This window comes from Melampsora larici-populina (assembly GCF_000204055.1).
Source record: "Melampsora larici-populina 98AG31 unplaced genomic scaffold MELLAscaffold_15, whole genome shotgun sequence".
Taxonomy (NCBI): domain Eukaryota; kingdom Fungi; phylum Basidiomycota; class Pucciniomycetes; order Pucciniales; family Melampsoraceae; genus Melampsora; species Melampsora laricis-populina.
This window is the reverse complement of record NW_006768779.1, coordinates 400,350-423,392: the sequence shown is the minus strand read 5'-3', so window position 1 is coordinate 423,392 and position 23,043 is coordinate 400,350. Positions and strand designations below refer to the sequence as shown.

Genomic DNA, 23,043 nt, shown 5'->3' with positions numbered 1-23,043 from the left:
CTCCTCCTCGTCAAGCGGTAGCGACGGCGATATGCTGATAAGGAAGGATAAAGGTTAGTAGCTACATTCTCACGTCTTCCTTTCCCAGAGATTTCTCGGGAGTACCTTCCCATTATAGCGCCTCTTTATTGGGCAGCTGGGCAATTTTGGACTAAGCTGCTTAATGCGCTGTCCCGTCACTGGGAATTTGGGGACTGGCGAAGCCTTTTTTATACCATTCCAATGAGGCCGCAGCCAAGAGCGCGAGCATGGTGAACTCTACAGTTAGTGTTGGCTGCGTTGACGCGCCCGGATAACACAGCAATATCCAAATCCGATTCCATGCTTCCATCGCCAAGATCTTAGTCTTGTGCTGATTTGGTGTGCACTTGTTCTTATCTAGTTCGTTTCAACAATTTTACGAAGGAACAGAAAGCGGACAAACAATCCTTGGTTAATGCTCTCGTGGACGCGATTGAGCATGGGACAGAGAAACAAGTTAGAACCTTGTCGTCTGAACTTAATGTGAAGTATGGAAATGGGGCGCCTGTTCTCCCCCGCTTAAGTAAGCCTCCATCCTCGTCAAACCAAGGTACGTCAATCCAGACTGGGTTCTGGCGGGAAGTTTTTGGATTACCAACCATGTCTGCGCCCTGCTTCCACATCCCTTTTTAGGACCAAGTGAGACGGGAAAGAACCAGAAGCAGAAGAAGAATTTGAAACGGAAGGACAAGAAGTCAGTTTCTGAGCCTCCTTCCTCTGCGGAAATCCAACCTCCAGCGAAGAAAGGGAAGAGTCGTGCCAAAGGAAAGGGGAAAGCTCCAGAAGTCCAAGATTTTCCTTCCGATTCTTCTAGCTCATCGAGTTCCTCCAATTCAACCTCGGGATCGAAGACGAAATCGGGGATGTCATCTGAATCTTCTTCGTCGACCAAGAAAGGAAGTAATGACTCCAGTGATTCTTCCTCGGATGAAGACCCTGAGCTGAGCTTCGAAAATCGATCTTTAAAAGCGGCGGATTTACTAGACTTGCCAATCAAATGGGATAAGGGGTTTAGGCGTTTGCGGGCCTACGTTCCATTGACCGTCTTCAAGCGCTCCTCGATCAACTACTGGCATACGGTCACATCTCTCCAACAATCTTCCATGAGTAGCACGTCAGCTCCTGCCCCGGAGGTTCAACTAGAACGACAGATTAACTTTGGGGATTTCATGGAAATGTGCGACTTAGAAGCACGTTACGCCAGAGAAATTTACGACCTAGCTCCTTATGCGGATTACATTGAGAAGCATAAGGAAATTGTTACCACCTTGAAACGCAAGTATAAATGCTGGATGGTTGGCCTAAGGTATCACCTTTTAGTTCGAACGGTGATCTTCAGAAGACAAAGAGTTGTCAAGAAGAAGTCGAAAGGCAAGAAGTCGAAAAAGGACAAGGTCATTTTACCTTTTGGACTCCAACCTGACATCAAAGATGCAGCCAGGTGGGAGGCAGAAGTAGCGGGAGACCTTCGTTTTGAGGACAATCCGTATGCGCCCGGCAATCCCAAGTTCGGTTTCGATTTCTCATCTGGGAGGCCTCCTGTCGGCAACCACATCTCCGGGGGAAATGGCGGCCAAACCTCAACGTCCGTGCATCAAGCATCCTGTTATGGACAGACTTGGGGGTTTTCGGTGACGAGGGTCAAGGGAGTTCTGGTGAGGATTTGTATCTATTACCAGTCTTCCTATGTGGATTGTCGGATGAGGGAAAATCTGTACAGGCAATGTATCTACAACTATAAGATGGTTCTCGAGCTTGTGACATGTAATGTGAATATGTCACTCAAGTGAAATAGAACCAGTTCATAACATTATCCCCCCTTTAATGCCCAAGCTTCCTCTTGCAAGCTCTGCATTCTTTCCACGGGCTGCGTTAAAAAACCCAGTGGGAAAAAGCATAGCCCTCTCACTTCTTCCGCCTTCTCCTTTTGTACTTATTTGTTGCGTCGGGATATTTTAAATTAAACTCATTAACTAAATCTTGACTATTCTTGAGGTTGATTTCGGGTTCCCATGAATTGTTTTCCTTGCCAAATCCTTTCCAACTCACAAAGTATTCCTTCTTGTTGTACCTTCTTCTACAATCTAGTATCTCGTTGACTTCCCATTCTTCTTCATCCTGTATTATGATTGGTTCGACTGGGGGTTGTTTTCGTTGATGTATTGTATCCGGGTTATGTTTCCTGAGTACAGAGACATGAAATACAGGATGGACGCTTTTCATGGAAAGAGGGAGATTCAATTTATAAGTAGAATTTGATATCTTTTGGATAATGAAGAAAGGACCTAGCCATCTATTTTCTAATTTTGGGCTTGGCCTAGTTGTCGAAATGTTTCGTCCGTTCAACCAGACTTGGTCTCCTACTTCCCATCTTGGTGTTTGTTGTACTCTTTTGTCAAATTGTTCTTTCATCTTCTCTTGAGTTAATTCTAAACATTGATTTAATTCAGATTGCACTTCGGCGAGTGTTTGCATCCTCTTCTCTACTGCTGGCACACACTGTTCAGCTGATGGTACTTTGTTGAATGATGGGTTAAATCCATAGTTAGCTTTAAACGGTGAAATGCCCGTGGATTCATGGTCTTTGTTGTTATACGAGAACTCAGCTGTGGGCAGTAGACTTTCCCAATCGTCTTGTCGATATTTAACGAAATGTCGTAAATATTGTTCGATTACTTTATTGACGATCTCGCTTTGACCGTCTGTACGTGGGTGGAAAGCGGTTGACGGGTGAAGGCGTATACCTAGGCGTTTGTCAATTTCTTCCGTGATCTGTGAAATGAAAATACTACCCCTATCTGAGATTATCGTCTTGGGAGTTCCATGAAGCTTCCATACGTTCTTCATCATGAGATCTGCTAGGTCTTCAGCCGACATTGATTCAGTACAAGCAATGAAATGACTCATTTTCGTTAATCTATCCACCACGGTTAATATGCTGTTGTAGCCGTTTGATGCAGGGAGGCCGGTGATAAGGTCATATGAGATATCCGTCCACGGGCCAGCCGGTATCGGTAATGGCTCCAGAGTCCCAAAGGGTTTCTGTGTGGTTGATTTAACCCTTAGACAAGAGTCACAACCGTCCACGTACCTGTTGACGTACGCTTTCTGAGATGGCCAGATGAAGCTTCTCCTGACCAATCCGAGAGTCTTTGCTCGACCTGGGTGGCCCGCAAGCAATGAGTCGTGTCTGCTTCTTAGTATTGAGTATTTGATGTCGTCGACGTCAGGTACCTCTATTCTACCTTGGTTGTAGAGGATACCATCTTGTACTTTGTAATGCTTCAAAGCTGCTTTCGTCTTGGCTGATATCGGGTTCAAGGTTGCGTTCATCAGTTCCCCTATCCTGTCACACTCTTTGCTTGCGTCTCTGATTCGTTGTATAATTTGATCATCCGTAGGAATGTCCGGTGCCTTAGTGTCAGTTTCAGCGATGCCCAATACATCCACCTCAAACCAGTGCTCAGAATTGTCGAGTGCAACCACTTCATCTTCGAAGAACCCCTCTACGCTAGCAAGCTCGACCGGGAACGTGTCTGGGCCGATGTTTTCGGGTCTTAACAACTGGCCAAAGGTCAATTTTTCCTCGTTAGTAGGCGCCAGGTCCGGTCTTCTAGATAAGGCATCTGGTTTGGTAGCTTTACTGCCGGGTCGGAATTTAATCACGAAATCGAAACAGCCCAGTGTCTCCGCCCATCGAGCCTGTCTGCGGGTAAGCTGCTTGGTTGTCATGAAAGACTCCAGGTTACGATGGTCCGTGTAGACTATCACATCTAGGCGGTTGGGGTTTCCCTCCAGGTAGTGGCGCCACTCTTTGAAAGACGCGACAATCGCCAGTAGTTCCTTATCAAAGATCTCATAGTTCCTTTCAGCTTGGACTAGTGATCTGGACAGGTAAGCTACTGGGTGGAGTTCTCCATCGTCCTCGCTGCATTGTGATAGCACTGCTCCTAATGCAAAATCGGAGCAGTCACATTCCAGAGTAAACGGCTTGTATGGATCGGCTATCTTCAGTACGGGTGCGGTGGTGAAGGAGGTCTTCAGGCTCTCAAAGGCTTTTTCGCATTTTTCATCCCAGACATAGTGCGCGTTGAGCTTGGTCAGATTATGAAGTGGTCTTGTGGTTCTTGAAAATTGGTCGATGAAACGTCGGTAAAAATTGGCGAATCCAATGAAGCGTTGGAGTTCAGATACTGATTGGGGTGCTGGCCATTCTTTGACGGCTTTCACTTTCGTCGGGTCCATTCTGATTTTATTCTTAGAGATAATAAGGCCAAGGTATTCAATTTCCTTCTTCGAGAACTCGCATTTTTCGGGTTTCAGCCAGAGTGTATGCTTGGATAGGACGTCGAGTACGCCATCAACAGCGCCTTCGTGATCTACTTTAGGCTTTGTATAAATCATAATGTCATCCAAGAAGGCCGCGGTGTCTTTACCTATACGTCCCAATAAGATATCTTGAATAAAGTATTGGAAATAACCAGGGGCGCCTGTTGGCCCAAAAGGCATAGTCAGAGGTGCAAACTGGCCTTGTTTGCATATAAAGGCCAGTTTATCCTCATCACCCTCTGCTACTCGAAGATTACCGTACGCATTGCGCATATCAAGCTTGGTAAAGTCTTCGGCATCCAGCAAACTGTCGACTAAGTCCATAGTCAACGGTAGTGGGTATTTGTTCTTGACGGTTAGGGCGTTGAGCTTACGGTAATCAAAACAAGGGCGCAGATTGCCGTCCTTCTTCCCTGTGAATAACACAGGGGCAGCCCATGGCGAAGTGGTTCGACGGATAGTCCCGTTGGCTAAGCCTGAATTCACCAATTCCTCCAAAGCAGCGTCCTTGGCTGGTGATAATGGAATTATCCTGCTAGCCTGCGGTTGAGCTCCCGGTATCAGTTCGACACGAAAGTCGTAGCGGCGTCTCGGGGGTAGGCGTTGGGCATTGGACTTCCTAAACATGTGTAAGTGCCTATGATACCTAGACGGGACAATTTCCTCTAGAGCTTTGACGGGTTCGAGTTTCTTTTTGTCGGCGGCGAGTCGTGCTGAGGTTGACCAGGACGTCTTGGCTGCTGTGACCTGGATTGATGTGTTATTCAAGGGAGAAACAGGCTTGCCAGCTGTTCGGGTTGAACATGGGTTGGAATCAGTAATAAACTCACATTGCGGGGGCGTTGATATATCTAAAAAGACATTAGCCCCCTCGTCACTGTTCCTTGCGTGCCCCTGAGGCTCCTCCTTGGGATCGTCGGGGTTCTGTGGCGGGACGGACGAGGCCGTATTCACTACGGCCGTAATGCTCGTATCCGGGTCTTGTGTCGTGATGTGTTCGTGGTTTTCGTTGTTCGTGGTGGGTGTAATCGTGATAAGGGGGGAACTATCGGGAGATAGAGGGTTGTCATCTGTTTCAAGGTGATTAGGATTAACTGGACTCTCGAACTCACATTGCGGGGATGCTAACGTGTCAGAATTGACACACATCCCCTCGTAATTGTGCCTAGCGTCCCTCATGGGGTCCAACGAGTGGCCAGATAAGGGTGTTTTCGGCCAATACGAAACCAATGAAGTGGTTGCAACGTGAGTCTCGGCTGGGTGTACCATACTTTTACTCCAGTCAATCAGGTGAAAGTTTTTCTTGATCCATGGCATGCCAAGTATGCCGTCGTACGAGTCTTTGAGTCTTGTAATAATGAATGGGGTCGGTAATGGGTCGGATTTGATAAAAAGGTGGGTCTTGAAGGAAGATCGGCTCTCAGAGCCGTCGAATCCAGTGATCAATTGGTCATGTCGATCAGCACCGGCTATCAAGCCAGCGTGGTAGGCAAATGATTCACTGAGCACATCGTGCGTAGCACCTGAATCAATGAGGAACGTAGCGGGAAATGTTTGGGACGGTGTGGCTCGGGGAATTTGGGACATGGATAATGTGGTGTGTAAAAAAATGCGCGGGTCGTTTGTATTGCACAAGTTCATTCTACTAGATCCCACATTAATTGATGACAAATTCTCCAGGTGGCTCAGGATGGGCACAACCTTCAATCCTGAGCTTCTCCATTTTTTGAAGTTTCAGCTCGTCCTACTCCTTCTAAACTACTGGTATGATTCACCCTCTGATTACTCAACTCTGCGACTTTAATTTCCAATCCAGCTATTTTTGATTGATAACCACCTCGACCCTTCCCTTTCCTACTAGCTCTACGATCGGGACATGCGCTGGAGATGTGACCCTGGCCATTGCAGCGGAAGCATAAACCCGCTCGCATACGTCGTGCTCGTTCCTCTTCGGACAATCTAACGTAGGCGGCTGATAAATCCATGGCATTGGGGTCTGAGATTCCTGCACTCGTGCTTGGCGTATGGAAGGTTGGGTTGGTCGCGCCGTGTAATTTACTGTCTATCTTGATAGCTAAATTAGTGATTTGTTCAATTGACGTGAAATCCTCTTGCGTCATAACCATTGCCACTCTAATCTCCTTTTTCAAACCTTGCTTGTATTGACTAATGAGCGTCGGAGTTTCCCAGCCAGTAGAAGTTGCGTGAATGTTAAATTCATGGGTATACGCGGCCACGGTGGTCTTCTGTGATAAGTTTCGCAGCGCGCGTTCCGCCTTCGATTTCTTCTCAGTATCGAAATACATAGCTTTAAAATTTGTAACGAAGCGTTCAAAGGTTACGAGGTGGGCGGTAGCGGGGTCGAATAACTCCTTTGTCAAGGGTTGCGCCCAACTGCTGGCTGCTCCCGTGAGGTAAGACAGCGAGAAAACCACCTTACTTCGGTCGTCGGGGAAGAGGTAGGGGTGTGCCAGCATATAGAGCTGGACTTGACTCGCAAAGATCTCTGCGGGTTCGCCTCGAGCGCCGTTGAATTTATCGGGCGTCGAGACTTTGGGGCCCTTCAGGACCGGTTCAGCTGGTGGTGGCTGTGGCGCAGTGGGTGGTTGAGTGGCTGCAGCAGGTGCAGATGGGCCTCGGGATTCCAACGCCGCTAAACGAGCTTCGGACTGCTGGTATCTGGCTTCAGCTTGTCCTCGCATCAGGCGTTCTTCAGCCAATGAGGTGGAAAGCTCCGCAAGCTTGCGTTGTATGTCTTCGAGAGAGGTCATGTTGGTGTCAGACATATCGATCTCGCTACCGGTAAGGCTAGAATCGGCGTCGAGAAAAGGGATCGGAGTTTCACTATCAGAGTCCTCCTCCTCTAAAGGAGCACGGTAAGATGGAGACGTGGTTGCGTTTGCTAGTCCAGGGATCACAGTCGGGATCGACAGAGTTTTTAGTAAGTAAGATAAGGTTCTGGTGGATTCGGTTTCAGCGTATGCAGATTAGTTAATAAGGTTTTCGATTTCGAATAGTTTCTTGGGTCTTTTCAACTTTGAATTTCTGAGATCTAGATAAGGTTTTCTAATGAGGTCGAGATTCGCTAGTATTCTGAATCTTGAGGTTCGGTTTTCTTTCGATTTAAGTCAATTCTACTTGTTTCTTCTTGGTGATCTATCTATAGTCCTTGAGTCTCGTCTATAGATCCGACAATATGTTATGGACAGACTTGGGGGTTTTCGGTGACGAGGGTCAAGGGAGTTCTGGTGAGGATTTGTATCTATTACCAGTCTTCCTATGTGGATTGTCGGATGAGGGAAAATCTGTACAGGCAATGTATCTACAACTATAAGATGGTTCTCGAGCTTGTGACATGTAATGTGAATATGTCACTCAAGTGAAATAGAACCAGTTCATAACACATCCGCTCAGGTTCCTTCAGCTACGGTGGCGTCTGCCCAAAGGGGCAAGAGGGGGGGGAGAGCTAGGCGAAACAACTTTCGCCTTTCTTACTCTAACCAGGAAGGGCAACCTTCTTCTACCTGGAGCAACCCCCAGACGGCTCAACCCATCTTTCAGCACAATCGTTTTGTGCACCAACCGGCCAATTCAGGAAACCCTCAGGCGACATCATTAGAAGCTTTGGCTTCTGGCTCTGCTGGGAGTGCAGCTCAGGTTAGCAATAATTATAAGGGGAAGAAACCCTGGAGACCGGCCGGGGAAAGCGTGAAGGAGGCTGCCCTGACCCCACCCAGGTAAGGGTCACTTTAGCTCCCAATGTAGGGCCGGAAACCTCGATTCCATTCCAGGCTTCTTCACATTTGTTGGAACATTTGATGATCCTGCATCGCGTTTTGCGAGTGCTCCAATGTTTCCAGTTTTCATCCTCTCTTGACGTAGATTGATATGATTTCTGATTCACTATTTTTTAAAAAAAAATAATATATATATATATATATCTTTCTCTTTAGTACCACACCTTATTGAAGTGATCTTGTACAGGCTTCCGAGCCACCGGTAGATACAATTGTAAACCAGTAAGGTGTTGTTCATGTGTCCTTTTTCATTTGATTCCTTTTGTATCAAGTCCTGTTATGTGATTTTGATGAGGTGGACCTTTTTTCCTTTTTTCTTGCAATTTATTGTCGTTCGCTCTACATTCACGTGGGTTGATAGCTGCACAGGGCGGAAGACCGCGAAACAACGAGTACTTCACGACTCGGTGTTGGTAGACGAGTTTCTAAGGAGTGACGACGAGTGTCTAAACGACTTGGACTCAGATCAGGAAAAAATGACTCAGGATTTGGGGGATAAAAAGAAGAAGAAAGCACCCCTGCCGTTGTGGGAGAGAATCCTTTACATTTACGAAGTGCCAAATCCATGGCCTGTGAAAGTATCCAGCTTGATGAATGTTAGACAATGGGATTGACTTATGAGAGAGGCCGGTCTGGTCGGAGAGATTCCTTATATTACAGATGGTTTCTTGAAAGGCTTTTGCCTTGGAATCCCTCAACACGACCTTGGAGATCTACTCTGGTATACACCAGACAATCATCGGTCGGCTCTAGATGCTCAGGCGGAGATTGAACGTACAATAGCAAGCGAAGCTAAAGCAGGTCGCCTGATGGGTCCGTACTCGCACGAAGAAGTACACCATCGCTATGGATTCTTCCGGTCTAACCCGATGGGTAGTGCGGTAAACGGGGATGGCTCTCTGTGATTGATTAATGACCTCTCTTTTCCTAAGAACAATCCGTTTATCCCTTCTGTGAATTCATTTGTGGACAAGAGGAACTTTGATACTCACTGGGACGATTTTGATACAGTGGCAAGTTTTCTCAGCAAAAACCCAGGTGATTGGGAGTTGGCGATCTTTGACTGGAGGAAAGCTTATTGACAACTACTGGTTCACCCGTGCCAAAGGAGATTCTTGTGTATAAAGGATTTCCGGGGAAGAATATGGATTGACCTCGCTGTAGGCTTTGGAGGGGTCGCAAGTTGTGGAGTATTCGGCGCACCAGCCCATGTTTGGAAAGAAATAATTGAAAGACTGCTGAAGATCTGGAAAATCTTTAGGTGGGTAGACGATAACTTGCTTCTAAGAAGGCCCGGAGATAAGTCGTCTTTGGAAGATGTAACAAGTTTGAGCAACAGTCTGGGAGTCCTAACTAATCCGGTTAAGAATTTTGAGTTCGCGACGGAACAGCGATACGTCGGATTCATTTGGAATGGGGTGGATCACACCATAAGGCTTCCCGAGGATAAGCTTAAAGAAAGAAGGCAACAGATAATTGACTTCTTGAAAAAAGATTCCATGTGGTCCTTTAAAACTGTCGAAAGTTTCGTTGGTAGGCTTATTCACACGACCTACATTGTCCCTCATATGAAGTGCTATACACGTTCATTCTACAAGTGGATGAAAACATGGGTCAACAAATCAGCATTGAGACCGGCCCCAGACTACGTTCGGGCAGATCTCTTGGAATGGACAATCTGTCTAAGAAATTTCAACTCGAGGCCTCTGGTACCTTCTAAAAAACCCGTTGACGTTTCGTGGGTTGGAGATGCCTCGAACTCGGGTATTGGCGTCCTAATTGGAGACCACTGGGCGGCGTTTAAACTGGTTGAAGACTGGAGGACCCTTGGCTTAGTGGATTCTAAGAGGCCCATCGCCTGGGCCGAAACGGTCACGATCCGCCTTGGCCTCCTGGTGTTGTCGAAAGTGAAACACGTTGCAGGTGAGCCCCTAGGACCCGCAGCTTGAGTTTGAGGCGGAAACCTCTGCAACCAGTCTGATCAGATTTGGTTTTTTTGCAGGAAAACGGTTCGTTGTATTAACGGACAACACTACCTCTCAATCGGCGGTTAAGAAACGGAAGTCTCGGGACGATACTGTTAATACAGAGTGGAAATATATACAAAAGCTTCTGACCCTTTTATCCTGCGACATTGTGGCACACAGGGTGACTTCTAAAGGGAATCTGGCAGATGATCTGTCGCGAGGAATTTTTGGATCATTGAGCTGGAGTCACGAAGTACAAATAGTCGTCCCAGACGACCTGGTACCTTTTCTTACGCAAGTCTCATTGCCGCCAACTTCCGCGTCAATATGACGATCCCTCCTTATCGCATCTCAGGCTATTCCAACCTTTCTCAAATGATCTCCCCTCCCACTCTTGACAAGTCCAAACCGGTCCAGTTCAAAGACTTTCGATCTGACGCGTACGGTTTCGACTATGTCGACTCGAATCCACTACAACTACATCTGCTGAATGGGGCTTGGGAACATAGTACACTTAAGTCCTACAACTCAGGAATTGTGAAGCTTAAACGGTTCGCAGATGTAATTGGTATCGACCACACTTTACTTCTACCGATACCTTCCAAAATCATATGTGAATTTGTAGTATGGGCGTCCGTCAAAGGTGAAAGGTGGATAGCTCAAGACGAATCTGTTAAAACTCCTACCCTCAAATCATACCTGGCGGGCATTAAGGCCTGGCACCTGTTTCATGGAACCTTCTTCCCGAGTGATGTCGAACCTGTTATCAAAGCGGTCCTTAAAGCATCACGAAAATTAGAAGCCAAGTTCGATGAACTCGATAAAAAACGTCCTCCTGTTCTCATATCTGACCTTCTCGCTCTGCACGGAAATCTCGCGGGTCGTGGAGAGGAAGAACTCTCTTTGCTCTCAGTTGCTCTTTCAGCCTTTTGGGGTTCTGCTCGACTTGGAGAGCTAGTCTCAGACGATTCACGGAAGTCGGTTCCGCGTTGGCAGGATTTAGAATGGGCACCAGATGGCTCGGATGTAGTCATTAATCTGCACGAGGCAAAAACGGCCAAACCGGGTGAAATCCAGCAAATTCACTTGGAGCGACAGGATTCCATACTGGACCCGGTCTCTTGTCTCAAGGCGCTTTATGACTTTCGCCCACGGAAGCCAACAGACTTCGTATTTAGCTACTTATCTGATGGGAAGAAGTCAAAGGTGTCTAAAGCTACCGCAATCAACAAGTTTAAAAAGATCTGGAACTCTACCCGTCCCAAATCCAAGCAGCTCTTACACGGCCACTCCTTTCGGATTGGAGGCGCTTCTCTTCGATGGAATTTAGGATGTTCCAGGGAGGAGGTTAAAAGGAGCGGAAGGTGGGCTTCTGATGCCTATAGGATCTACCTGCGGAAGTTTTCGACTAAAGACCTCCGGAAAACTAAGGCCCTTCTGCGCTCAATCCGGAAATGATTCCGGCCTTTTTGTGGCTACCTTTTTCTTGTTGACATCTGCTAAGACTCAGGTAAAAAAAAAAAAAAAAAAAATGAAATGATCGAGTTTCTTTTGGGTTTAACTTGGAAGTTTGTAGTCTTGCGACGTTATCGCGGAGACTCGAGAGATGGGGCTTCCCTAGGCTCACGGCTCTCCCCCCCGCGAGTTTTTGGGGAGAGAAGCCCATCTCTACGTATTTCCTTGTTCTCGCCTATTGAGACCAGTAGTGGAGGGAGAATCATCCGTTCTCCTCCTCTTCTACCCTCAATAGGCCACCCCCACACCACCTGTAGTAGTCTGCATTAGTACTCTTGTAGTATTCTTTCTTTCTATTCCTAGTGGTTACAAAGATACTTGGAGTTGAGTTTTTCTCATTTACAACTATCTCCTTTGTGTGACCACCGGTACCTACGTACCGCGAAGATGGGACTTAAACCCATCTTCCTGACCCAATGAGAGCCCCGCCCAGACCTAGATAATTGGATTAAATCTCAGTTCACTTCTTCATTCGATATCACTTCACTCACTTCACTCATATCGACAAAGAAGCTTTTCAACTTCACTGGATTATGTCACGAACCCGCGATTTGAGTCAACTTAAACAACCTACTGCGATCCCCTTCCCCAGCTCACAGCCTGGCTCGACTGCTCTACTTTCCGAACCTGAGAGGACCCCCAATTTCCCACCACGTGCGCCTCGATCTGCTCGCCCTTCCAATTCGCCTGTCGAACGACCTCTTCGACCTCAAGCTTCTCATGATACAATCGGAGCTTACACCCCTTCGAGACCTCAACGAAACGCTGCAAGGCATCCTGGCATTGTGGTTAGCAATGATCCCTCGGAGGCTTATCGTGGCACTACACCAGAATACCCTTCCCAGTCTCGTTCGGGTTCTAGCTCCAACCCAGACCGTTACGCAAAATCTCGAGGCACTTCAGATCATGGCCCACGTCAAGTCGTACCACCACGAGGTGAAGTTTCAGCCGGGCCCCGAGATCGACTTGGGAATACCAACAAGCTGTATCAGGCGGTGAGTGGACGACGAAACGAGCAGGGTGATGGAATTTATCCCGATCCATCTCAAGTTGATCAAAATGCGAATGGTTACTTGAATGAGGATTACCGATCTCGGCGCGATCAATCTGAAGCATACGGTGACCGAGATCCCAGTCCTGACCGCAGGATATCTCGAACTTCGTCAGACGGATCTTATGATCCAGTTGATCTTTTGACTGAAAATGACTTGAAAGGTGTAAGGCAGAATCATGGGGCTCGAGCGGTCGCGAAGGTGTTTCAAGATTCTGTGATCAGACCAGAAAATACCAGGCGACAACCCCAAAGGCTTCCATCTAGCTCCAACGGCGATCCAGGACGGTCGAGAAGGCCAGCTGTGGCTGATCAAGGCTTCCAAGCAAAACCCAGCAAGCTAGATGATAGATCATATCCCATGACTCCAGGCTTTCGGGAAATCGAGCAAGTGTTAATGCGTATTAAGACCGCATGGGAAAGGACTGGCATCACAGGAGATGTAGATGATGAAGAGGGTGCTGCTCCGGGCTCGTCAAATCAATTCTCACCGGTGGCTCTGGCACTTGATCTCTTAGAATCAGAAAACGCACATGACCAAAGTCAATCCGCCAAGAGAGCCAAAGACATGATCAACCAGAAAGGCGGTCTTGTACCTTCGTTGTCTTCGTTTCTCAAATTGAAAGCGGAGCTCGAGAAAGCACTTCAATTGACTATTCAGACGAACTATCGCCAGTTTGACGCATCCGTGAATGCATACAACTTGGCTAGGATGAATGTCGAGCATAGCACTAAGAGAGTACTTGAACTTAAGACTAGATTAACAGAGTGCCGAAATACTTTGGGATGTGGCCGAAGTAGCAGCTTAACTAATTCGACTGTGGGAGGAAAAGGAAGTGAAATGAAAGCTTTACAGGGTAGACGGGAGATGCTAGGAGAGATGCTGAAATTGATTGACATGATGTATGCACCCTCCTACGCTTTTTCATCACATTTCGTTCGCATTTCGTACCATCTGAAACTTGTGTCCTGCTGTCTGATTACTTTATGAACACTCCTCTTTTTCTAATAACCACAAAATCTAGAGATCAGCTAAAGCAAGTACCCGAGAAACTTGAGACATTGATATCATCTAAGAACTTCTTATCAGCCACAGTTCTACTGGTTAGGTCTTTGAAACTCATCAACAAGCCTGAACTGGTAGAGATTGGCGGTCTGGTGGACTTGAGGTCTTACCTTGTGAATCAAGAGACTACATTATTTGAGATACTGATCGAAGAACATCATAATCATCTATATCTCAAGAGTTACTTTTGTGATAACAGGTGGCGAGTGTACCGCAAGGGTCAATCCCACTGTAAGAAGCTTTTCTTTTTGTGTTTGTGAATACTCTTGCTTTACCAAAGCTTAGGCTGACAAACTTTTGTTTTGACGCAGTACCTGTTATCCAATTTACGGATGGAAGCGCCGCAGACAATGAAAAATTCGACATGAGCATTCAATCCAATTCCAACACACCTGCTGTTTCCCAAGCTGCCTCCTTTCCTCCCAACGATTTTTTGCCATCCAATCAACGACGAACCAGAACGCACGTGACGTCTAGCCTGCAGCATTTCTTGGATGATCTGTTGACTAAGCCTCAGTCCAATCCTCTTCTCGATGAACCGGATATGTTTCTAGAGATGAACCCGACTCCTACCTCACCAACTCTTGGGGACCATGCAACCACTCCTCCTGTCTCTCATCGATTGTTGTCTCATGGTGGTATTGATGGCAAGAAACGCAAGGCACAAAATGTCAATCCTGAAGTCAACTCCTTTGTATATATGGAGAGTCTCATTGAGAGTCTCGCTGTTTTGGGCAAGCTCAGCTTGGGCTTGGATAATACTCTGCAGAGGGCTCCACTCGAGATCTACAACCTAGTAGAGGCGACCATTCACGAGGTTGAAGATCGGTATGAAAGTGTTACTCACATCGGCGGATCGGCACCTAAAGCGTATGGGAATGATGGCAATATCAACACCCTTTCCAGCAACCGGGCAAGTACTCTAGAATTCAAACTCTTGCTAAGCTCTGCTATCCAATCCTTTAACACCAAAAGGATTTCAAGGTTTAAGATCAATATAAATGAAATTAAAGAGCTCGAATCCAATTCTGAAATCTTACAAGATTTCTTCTGGACGTTATTTTCGAAGCTCGATGCTACCTTGCAGTCCTTCCGTGTAACGCACGAAGTAGGGTTAAGAATCAGTCAACGTAAAGGATCAAAGAAGACGGAGTCAAATCTACCAACGTTCTCTTTTCACTACTAGAGATTTGGAAATCGATTCAGAGTGAAGTTCGAGCTCTTTTACATGACTATTTGACCGACTTGGGTGATACAGGCTTTGGTGGTGGTCCGGATGTGTCTCGACATAATCAGGCCAATTCCATGGCAACCGCGACGCGAAGGAATCCCATCGTCTCCATTGCTGAAGTTTTGAGATTCAATATTGGTGGCTCAAGTACGACTGCAACCAATATCGGTGCGATTTGGAAAGATCCAAACAAACAACTATTCAAATTCAAAGATACAGATCTTAAAATGAACAATAAGGACTTGGAACAACACGAATCCAATCTTGATTTTGCTCTCAAGGTCTCTGTTCCTGGTTTAGTCATTGATCAGACCACCATAAACAACAATGTAGGAGGTGGGATCCTTCTAACAACTGGTTTGTTAAATGAAGAGGCTGGAAGTAATCGAACGGGCGGGAGCCACGGGAATGGAACACATCGCTTGTTGGCTAAGCCTGATGCTTTTCATATCATTCTACTGTTGCAACCAACATTGGAGTTCTTGATTCGAGCGAAAGACGTTCTACCAAATGGAGTTGTTGTCAGTACCAGTGAAGATCATAGGTTGGTTGACACCAACGACAGAACCGAACCAGGTGGAAATGATGACACCGAGGACTTGACAGGCGAAAATGTCAACGCACATGAAAGCATAAGTCTCCTGCATTTCGACGGGTTCAATGGATTTCTGGATGAATTTGTGTTGCACACGTTCTTACCACAATTGGAACAAAAGGTTGCCAGGGCTTTTGAGCAAGCTATCAATGGTAAGTCAGATCGTGACTCCTATCATTGAGTGCTCGTTCTTGAACTGAAAATTCAATTCATCGATTGATCTTTAGCACCTGATGGATTTCAAGAAGACGTACAAGGCTCAGCAGGCTCAAATACTTTTGAGCGTGGTAGCGTCAATCTCAAAAGGAAGTCGATATGGCAATTACCGGTGGCTAAGGTCAGCCTCAAGTCTAGAGACGCGTGCTTTTCTGCATTCTTGTGGCAATTCTGATCGACAACCTGTATTGTGGACTTGTTTCAGTCGATGATCACTTCAATGAAGCTGATAGAGAGCTTGTGTGATATGCTACATAGCATGCCATTCCATCGCGAGAAACATGGACGGCTAATAGTGAGCATTGTAGTGCAATACTATCAAAAATGTCATGAACGATTCAAAGGTATGCTTTTATGGTTCCAAACAGTCACAAGTATCAAATTGTGTATCTAATGTATGGGCTACTTTGCTTACTTTGAAGAGCTTGTCAGTCGTGAAGCGTCTGAGACAACAACGAACATTGGTGAATCAGATCCTCATGCAAATCTCAAATTGGCGGCGGATTGGGCACAAAGACCAGAATTAAGTCGAACTCTGCAGGGCCTTCACGACTCTCTGGTAGGTTTGAACCAAGAATGATGTTAGAAGCCAAGGCATTTCGATCACTGACCCTGTGCCTCTGATTTGATGGTCTAGTCGGGTGACACGGATCTCAAGAAGATGAGGAAAAATCAATTCCAGGTCGAAGCAAAATTTCTTGAAGATCACGAGATCTCTCCAGTTGATTTGATTCGGTCCCCCAAAAAGATCACTGCCCTATGTAATCTTCATAGCAGTCTGGTGAGTCTAGCAATCCAGGCGCTATCAGGAAAGAAAGCGCTTATTTATCCTGTTTCGATTATTGCTTGATCAAATCAGGATTGTTTTGTAACTTTCACGCGCACGCTGAGCTCTTCGATACAAATTGTCGCGAGTCCTGAAGGAGAAGATCCTGGAGAGGATTCTTCGCTGGAGCCACCGCCACCCGACACCGATGTCAAACAACGTAAACATGGTTTTCGGTTGCCGCTGGCGCGTGGAATCATGAAGTTTGTCTGAATCATAAACCTCTTATGAATGAATTGATGTGGGCCATGCTGATCATTACAAAATCAATGATGTGGTCAGACGTTTCCAAATCGCCCAGAACTCATATCAATCACTTGCTCAAACAATCCTATTCACCTTACACCTTGAATTACGGTTACAAGCCTATCATTTCCTCGGCAAGACTTCACAAGAAGGACAATACTTTTTAACACCATCTGATTCTACTGAACCAGACCCTAACATCATCGAACTGAATTCAATCTTATCAAGCTCAGAAGCAGCTCTGACTTCAGCTCTTTCTAAACCTCAACGGAATTTTGTTTTATTAGGATTCGGACCACTTTTAAATCGATTATTGATCAATACTGTCTTGAGATTAAAGATTGGAAATGAACATGGGTTTCGTAAGATGCATAAGAACGTTTTGGCTTTACAACAGAATATGAAAACGTTAAAGAGTGAAGATGAACATCAAATTCAACAAATTGGTGAAAGTCAAATTGGAAAATCGGAAAAAGCAATGAATGTGAATTTTGAAAGAAGTCGAAAATTTTGGGAAATGGCATCAAAAGGACCTGATGTAAGTTAACCAAAAAGAAATCATCTATTATGATTTAATTAAAAAATGAATGAAAAAAAAATCCTAAGACTCATTTTTTTCTTTTCTTTGATTGATTTTAGGCTGTAATGAATTCAGTTCGAAATGGAGCGATTTACAGTTTTGAAGAATATAGAAGATTGTTATGTTTGTTATGTATGATCAATCCAAGTACAACAGGAGAAAATGTGATACCGATTGAAACGAATGGATTATTAGAAGATGAGATTTGGTCATCAACTAAAGATAATCTTAGTCCTGGATTCGAGAAACGAAAACGAATGTATAATGAGTTTTTGATCGAATTACATGCATTGGTTTTAGATGATGATGAAGATGATGATGAAGATGATGATGAAGATGATGAATTGAATTGAATTTAATTTGCTTCGATTTTCTACTCTTCTTTTTTTTCGATGTATCTTTGAAATGCTTAAATTGATCATCATTTTATTTTATTTGTTTTTACTTTTAGAATTTAAGAAAATCACTTAATTTTTCTTTAGGACTTTACTTATTTATGATCCAAAAGCGAAAAAAGATTGAAGTGTATATGAAACTTGTGGGTTTTTGTTGCGATGTTTTTTTTTTGGGTGTTTTTTTTTGTAGAATTTATTTTGTATATCTTAAAAGTTTTTTTTCTTTCTTTCTTTCATGAAATAATTATTTTTTGATCCCAATATATTTTATGAAATAAGAATAATAAAAGAATCAAGGTCATTTAAAATTCATGATGAAAATAGATCTCTTGATAAATTCTTACATTTGATTCAAGAGGTTATTAAACTATGTGATTTTTACAAGGGTTTTCTGGAAATATCTTTTGTCATCCAACTGACAATGAACGTTATCGACATTTTTTCTTCACTCATCTTGTAAAATATCCAAATATTTATGTACACTTTCAAGACGCGTTTCTGAACGCTAGTTTACAGTAAATCTCTTGATGAGCATTTTACGTGGCTCTCACCCGGTTATCATACGCCTGTGACCTGATTTGCTCATGTGAGAAAGGCCTTAGAATGAGATTTTAGAGGTCCAACGGAGGGGAACTTTAAGTGCACATATGTATCGACTGAGTTCAAGATCGTAAAGAACAGTTTCTTGATCGTGCTTGATGGAACTTTTATGTAAAGCGATCGGGAGGTTTAGGCATGAAGGAAAGCTCACACTCGAATCTCAAGACCTCAAACTTTACCATAGCTATGGATGGAAATCATGATCAAGGAAGATTTATTTAGTCAACTCACACCGTGACCTAACCACATTTCATCTCCAAGAATCTTTGGTGTATAGCTTCTCAAAAACAACCACGCTTCCACACCAAGAGGACAAGTTTTTGATTACATATAGCTCCAAAAAATTTTAGGATTACTTTTTTTTCACAAATCAATTTTTTGAAAAAAAAAAGAAGAAAGTTACATAATAATTCAAATTCTTGTAAATACATGTTTTCGTAAGAAAAACAAACAAAACAAACATTTCCCGTGTTGTTTTGAATTATCTGACAATCTGATCTATGATCTTGTAAATAGTAGAGTTGGGTTTCTTTGTTTCTTTTTTATTCCAAATGCTTTTTGTCTTTTCGAGTGGGTTGCTCCTCCTCAAGGCTGCTCATGCTATTTGACCGCAAATTCACCACACGGACGCGTCAGTCTGTGGCCGGGGCGTAAAAAGCCGAACGGAAGAGGATTTTGATGAAATTTGAATGAGAGAAATGACATAGGTTAGATTAGTCTGATTGTTCTGCGATAGCCCAAGAATTATCGAAGGGAGTTAAGTAAAATGAATGAATGAATGAATGAGAATTGAATTGAATTGATAAACTGGAGAAAATGAGTGATTGATTGAATTTGAATATGAAATTCAGATTGAATGGTGATTGAAGTATGGGTTTAAAGAAGTCTGTATGGGTTTTTAGGATGAGCATGGTGTTGATAAGTTGAGGATTGACTGATGAAGCTGAGCTTGATCGATCAAAACAAAGAAAGAAAAGAAAGCAAAGAAAGAAAGAAAAGCAAAGAAAGAACATGATGAGTAACTTTGAATCAAATGATATAGTAGTACCTCCTTCATTCGATCAACCCATTCAATCCAACCACCACAACCCAAACCAACACCATCATCAAAAGAATTCAGTTCAATTTCCAACTCCACCTGATTCAGCAATCTCATTAACTTATTCAAATCAATCTACTTCAATTCCAACTTCAGCTGTCTTAATCGATAAATATCTAACAGCTTATTCAAATCAACTTATCTCAGATTCATCTCATCAAGATCAACAACAAAACACCATTGAATTCCCTTTATCATCTTCTACTACTCTCAAACGAAAAGCCGATGTTCTCTTACCTTCAAGTTCTTCTAAACATCTTACTAATCCTAATATCAATCGTAGGACAGATGAACCGATTCGTGCAATGCATCGTTGGTTAATCAGAACGTATGAATCAGATCAAAGTAGTGTGGTACCTGAAATCGATATTAGAGTCAAATTTAAAGGTTTATGTGATAGATTAGAACGTACAAGAATGATTCATTTGGATCCTGAACCCATGGAATTAGTTAAAGAAGTCTTTCCTGGAGTAGCTCAAGAAATTAGAGTCATGCAAGGTTCGATTAGATCAAATGAAGAACATGTGATACGTGGACTTAGGTACAGAAGGAGGGTAGATTCAGATTGTCTTGGTACGTGTTTTGTTTGATAAGCTTTGATCCATCCAAAAAAAACAAAACACACACATCATCATCATCATCTTGACTTTCACTTTTTTTTTTCTCGAATCTCAATAGCTCAATTAGATTTAAGAAGTTCGATTCCACTCGAATTACATTCAAGTCAATTAATCGAAGCCTTACGTGAAAGAGTTAATGAATTAGAAGATGAATTAGAATTCGAAACTGAGATTAACAAACGAGCCAGATTGATGAGTTCAAGACGTGAGAGTGATGAGATGATCCGTCAAACCGGTTCTTCTAGTTTTACCATCGATGCTCAAAGTGATCATTCGACGAATGCTACTTCAGTTCATTCCATTGATACTTCTTCTATGTCTTTGGCTGAAAGGATTTGGACTAGACTGAAGATCGAATGTCGGGCTAGTAGTTGAGTTGATTTGATTTCTTTCTCTTTTGAAAAATTGGAGTGTTGAGTATATCAATTTTGGATTTCGATTTCGATTTCGATTAGATGTTCGTTTTGAGGAAGGAAAAAAAGTGGTATGTTAAAGTTTCAGATGGCTTGCTCTTACTGTTGCTTCCAAATCGGATGATCGAGTGCTGATCATCTTCATCTTTTACCCGTTCCTCTACAGACGATCTCATGGTATGACGAAGTACAAGAAGCCGACTTCAATGGTCAGTCAAATCCTTCCTAATTCCTTCACCCAAACCTTCAAACTGATTTCCAAATGTTTTTTTTCCTTTTCAGCCATAGTCCCATTCCAAACCTCCATCAAACCCAATCGAAAACCACATTCCATCAGAATCATCAACTTAACATCCGAACAAATCAATGAAGAACTCTTTTCGTTTAATTCAGGTCTCGGTTTAGTTGGAAATCATTGGACATACTTGAAAAACAAAGGTAAAAACATTTATCTTTTAAAGAAAAACTTTAAGTGTGTTGGTTTGATGGATGTGAAAGCCGAAGAAGGTGTGGTGACTTATTCTTCTCAAACTTCTCAAGCGTTAGTCTTTTTCTTTTTTTTTGAAAAGTTTTATCAATCATTTTTTTTTGCTTTTGGAATGAAAACTTGACGTGGCTTTTTGGTTTTTTTTTTGGTTTTTTTTGTGTAGAACTTTTAATTTTTCGGTTGGATTAACTAATTCGTCTGCAGCTTCATCATGAAGATGATCAAGGAGAAACAAAACTTTTTAAAAAATCTTGATGGAAATCAAAAAAGCCACAAAACCAAACCAAACCAAAAACCAAACCAAAACAAAACAAAACAAAACAAAAAGCCCAGGTTATTTACCTTTTTCAAAGGATTTTGTTGTTTGATGAAAAATCAATAATTTCTTTCAATTCCTTCTCTTTACGTTTTCTTTTCTTTTCGAATTCTTCGTTTTTTTTTTCTCATTCTAATCTACGATGATGTGTGAATCCTTTGTTTTTTTTTGCGCTTCTTATTCACGATTATCATGACTTTCATTTATTTTTTGATTCCTTGATATATTTAGTAAGATCTATGTTTGTGTTTGTGTGGTTTGTGTGTTTTTGTGTTTTTGTTTGGGGTTTTCATTTTTTTTCAAAACTATTTTTGGTTTTTTAGATTGGATTTGGATGAAGAAAAAGAAGTATTGGGACTTGGAGTGAATGTGATTTTCATTTGTTTTCATTCTTTTGAGTGTATTTTTTTGTTTTTTAGTTTTGAGTTTATTTGAGATTAGATTTTCAAGGGGATCAGAAAAAAGGGTGAAAAAGAAGAGTTAAAATGGTAAGAAATGGAAAATGAAATGAAATGGAAGATGTGTTGTGTGTTGTGTGTTGTTTCACTGTGTGTGTGTGAATGGTTTCTTAGGTTAGCTGCTTGACTCAGACTACTGAACTTCTAATACTTTGGTTGTTGATATTTTCTTACAACTTTTAGTAGAGATTTGACTTGATTCTACAAAACCAAAATCTTAAATCTTACTTATTTTTTTTGTGATTTGAAAATTGATAACTAGGAAGTGTATTGGATATATCTATCTATGTCTCTTTTGTGAGGGGTTTGAAATTTGGATTTCTTTTAGTTTTGTTTGGTTTTACAGATGTTTTGAAAATATATGTTACTCTTGTTGGTTTCACAAAAAAAAATCATGTCTATTGGTCAATTGATATTTTGTACCTCTGGATCATTTATTCCGGGTTGAGATTAGAAATGGAGCTCATGCAGGTGCCCACTCATGAAACACTGGCATCAAGGGTTGAAGCTCTGGTGACTTTGGGTAAGCTATGTACATAATGATCAACCTCTGGCTACTTTCTTGTTCATTTCTGTGATGTTTATACCGGATGAAAACCAATGGATATGAAAAATATTTGAAAAGAACATCAGCCAGATTTGTTTTTTCAAAACAGATATACTAAAGGGGTTTTTTGGTTTATGAGTTTTTTTCTAAAGTAATAGTGCAGTGAGGTCTATGAGTGTTTTTGTCCTCGAGCATCTTCTCTATACCAACCCCAAACCTCTTAGAAAATGAAGACCTGCACCCTTTCTCCCACCCGAAAGGCTTCCATCGTTTACATGCACCAAATTGGCATTCCTGGCACTCAAATTGCTAAAAAACTAGGCCATCCCAAGTCTACTGTCTACACGGTCATCTACAATGACCGTAAAAAACGCGTATCAACGACCTCAAAAACACTCGGAAGACCGAAGAAATTCTCAGAACGTGATCAGCGAACTTTGAAGCGAATTTTAAAAAAAAACCGACACGCTTCAGCTGCCTGGATCGCTAGCAAACTACCAATTAAAGCAAGTCTTCAAACGATCCGATCAGAAATTCGAAGACTTGGGTTTAACTCTTGAGTGGCAGTAGTCAAGCCTTATCTCAAGAGCCAACACATTCTAAGGCGTCTTCAGTTTGCTAAACAGTACAAAGATTGGACTTACAATGATTGGAAAAAGGTCATATGG

General features: G+C 43.1%; 3 protein-coding genes across 3 annotated transcripts; all 3 read left to right on the top strand.

Moving 5' to 3' along the window:
- Positions 1 to 12,162: 12,162 nt before the first annotated feature.
- On the top strand, positions 12,163 to 14,932 carry MELLADRAFT_85678 (uncharacterized protein; the record flags this gene model as incomplete). The annotated part of the gene is made up of 3 exons (XM_007409359.1): positions 12,163 to 13,583; positions 13,706 to 13,977; positions 14,058 to 14,932. 3 exons carry the CDS (start codon positions 12,163 to 12,165, stop codon positions 14,930 to 14,932), a joined length of 2,568 nt encoding a protein of 855 aa, XP_007409421.1.
- Positions 14,933 to 15,415: 483 nt separating this feature from the next.
- MELLADRAFT_85677 (uncharacterized protein) lies at positions 15,416 to 17,793 on the top strand (the record flags this gene model as incomplete). The annotated part of the gene is made up of 9 exons (XM_007409360.1): positions 15,416 to 15,455; positions 15,515 to 15,724; positions 15,800 to 15,909; positions 15,994 to 16,132; positions 16,211 to 16,347; positions 16,426 to 16,569; positions 16,648 to 16,817; positions 16,897 to 17,398; positions 17,500 to 17,793. 9 exons carry the CDS (start codon positions 15,416 to 15,418, stop codon positions 17,791 to 17,793), a joined length of 1,746 nt encoding a protein of 581 aa, XP_007409422.1.
- A 1,600-nt stretch (positions 17,794 to 19,393) lies between these two features.
- MELLADRAFT_116245 (uncharacterized protein) lies at positions 19,394 to 21,912 on the top strand (the record flags this gene model as incomplete). The annotated part of the gene is made up of 6 exons (XM_007409361.1): positions 19,394 to 20,107; positions 20,213 to 20,524; positions 20,610 to 20,638; positions 20,734 to 20,776; positions 20,850 to 21,108; positions 21,218 to 21,912. 6 exons carry the CDS (start codon positions 19,447 to 19,449, stop codon positions 21,267 to 21,269), a joined length of 1,356 nt encoding a protein of 451 aa, XP_007409423.1.
- Positions 21,913 to 23,043: the final 1,131 nt, after the last annotated feature.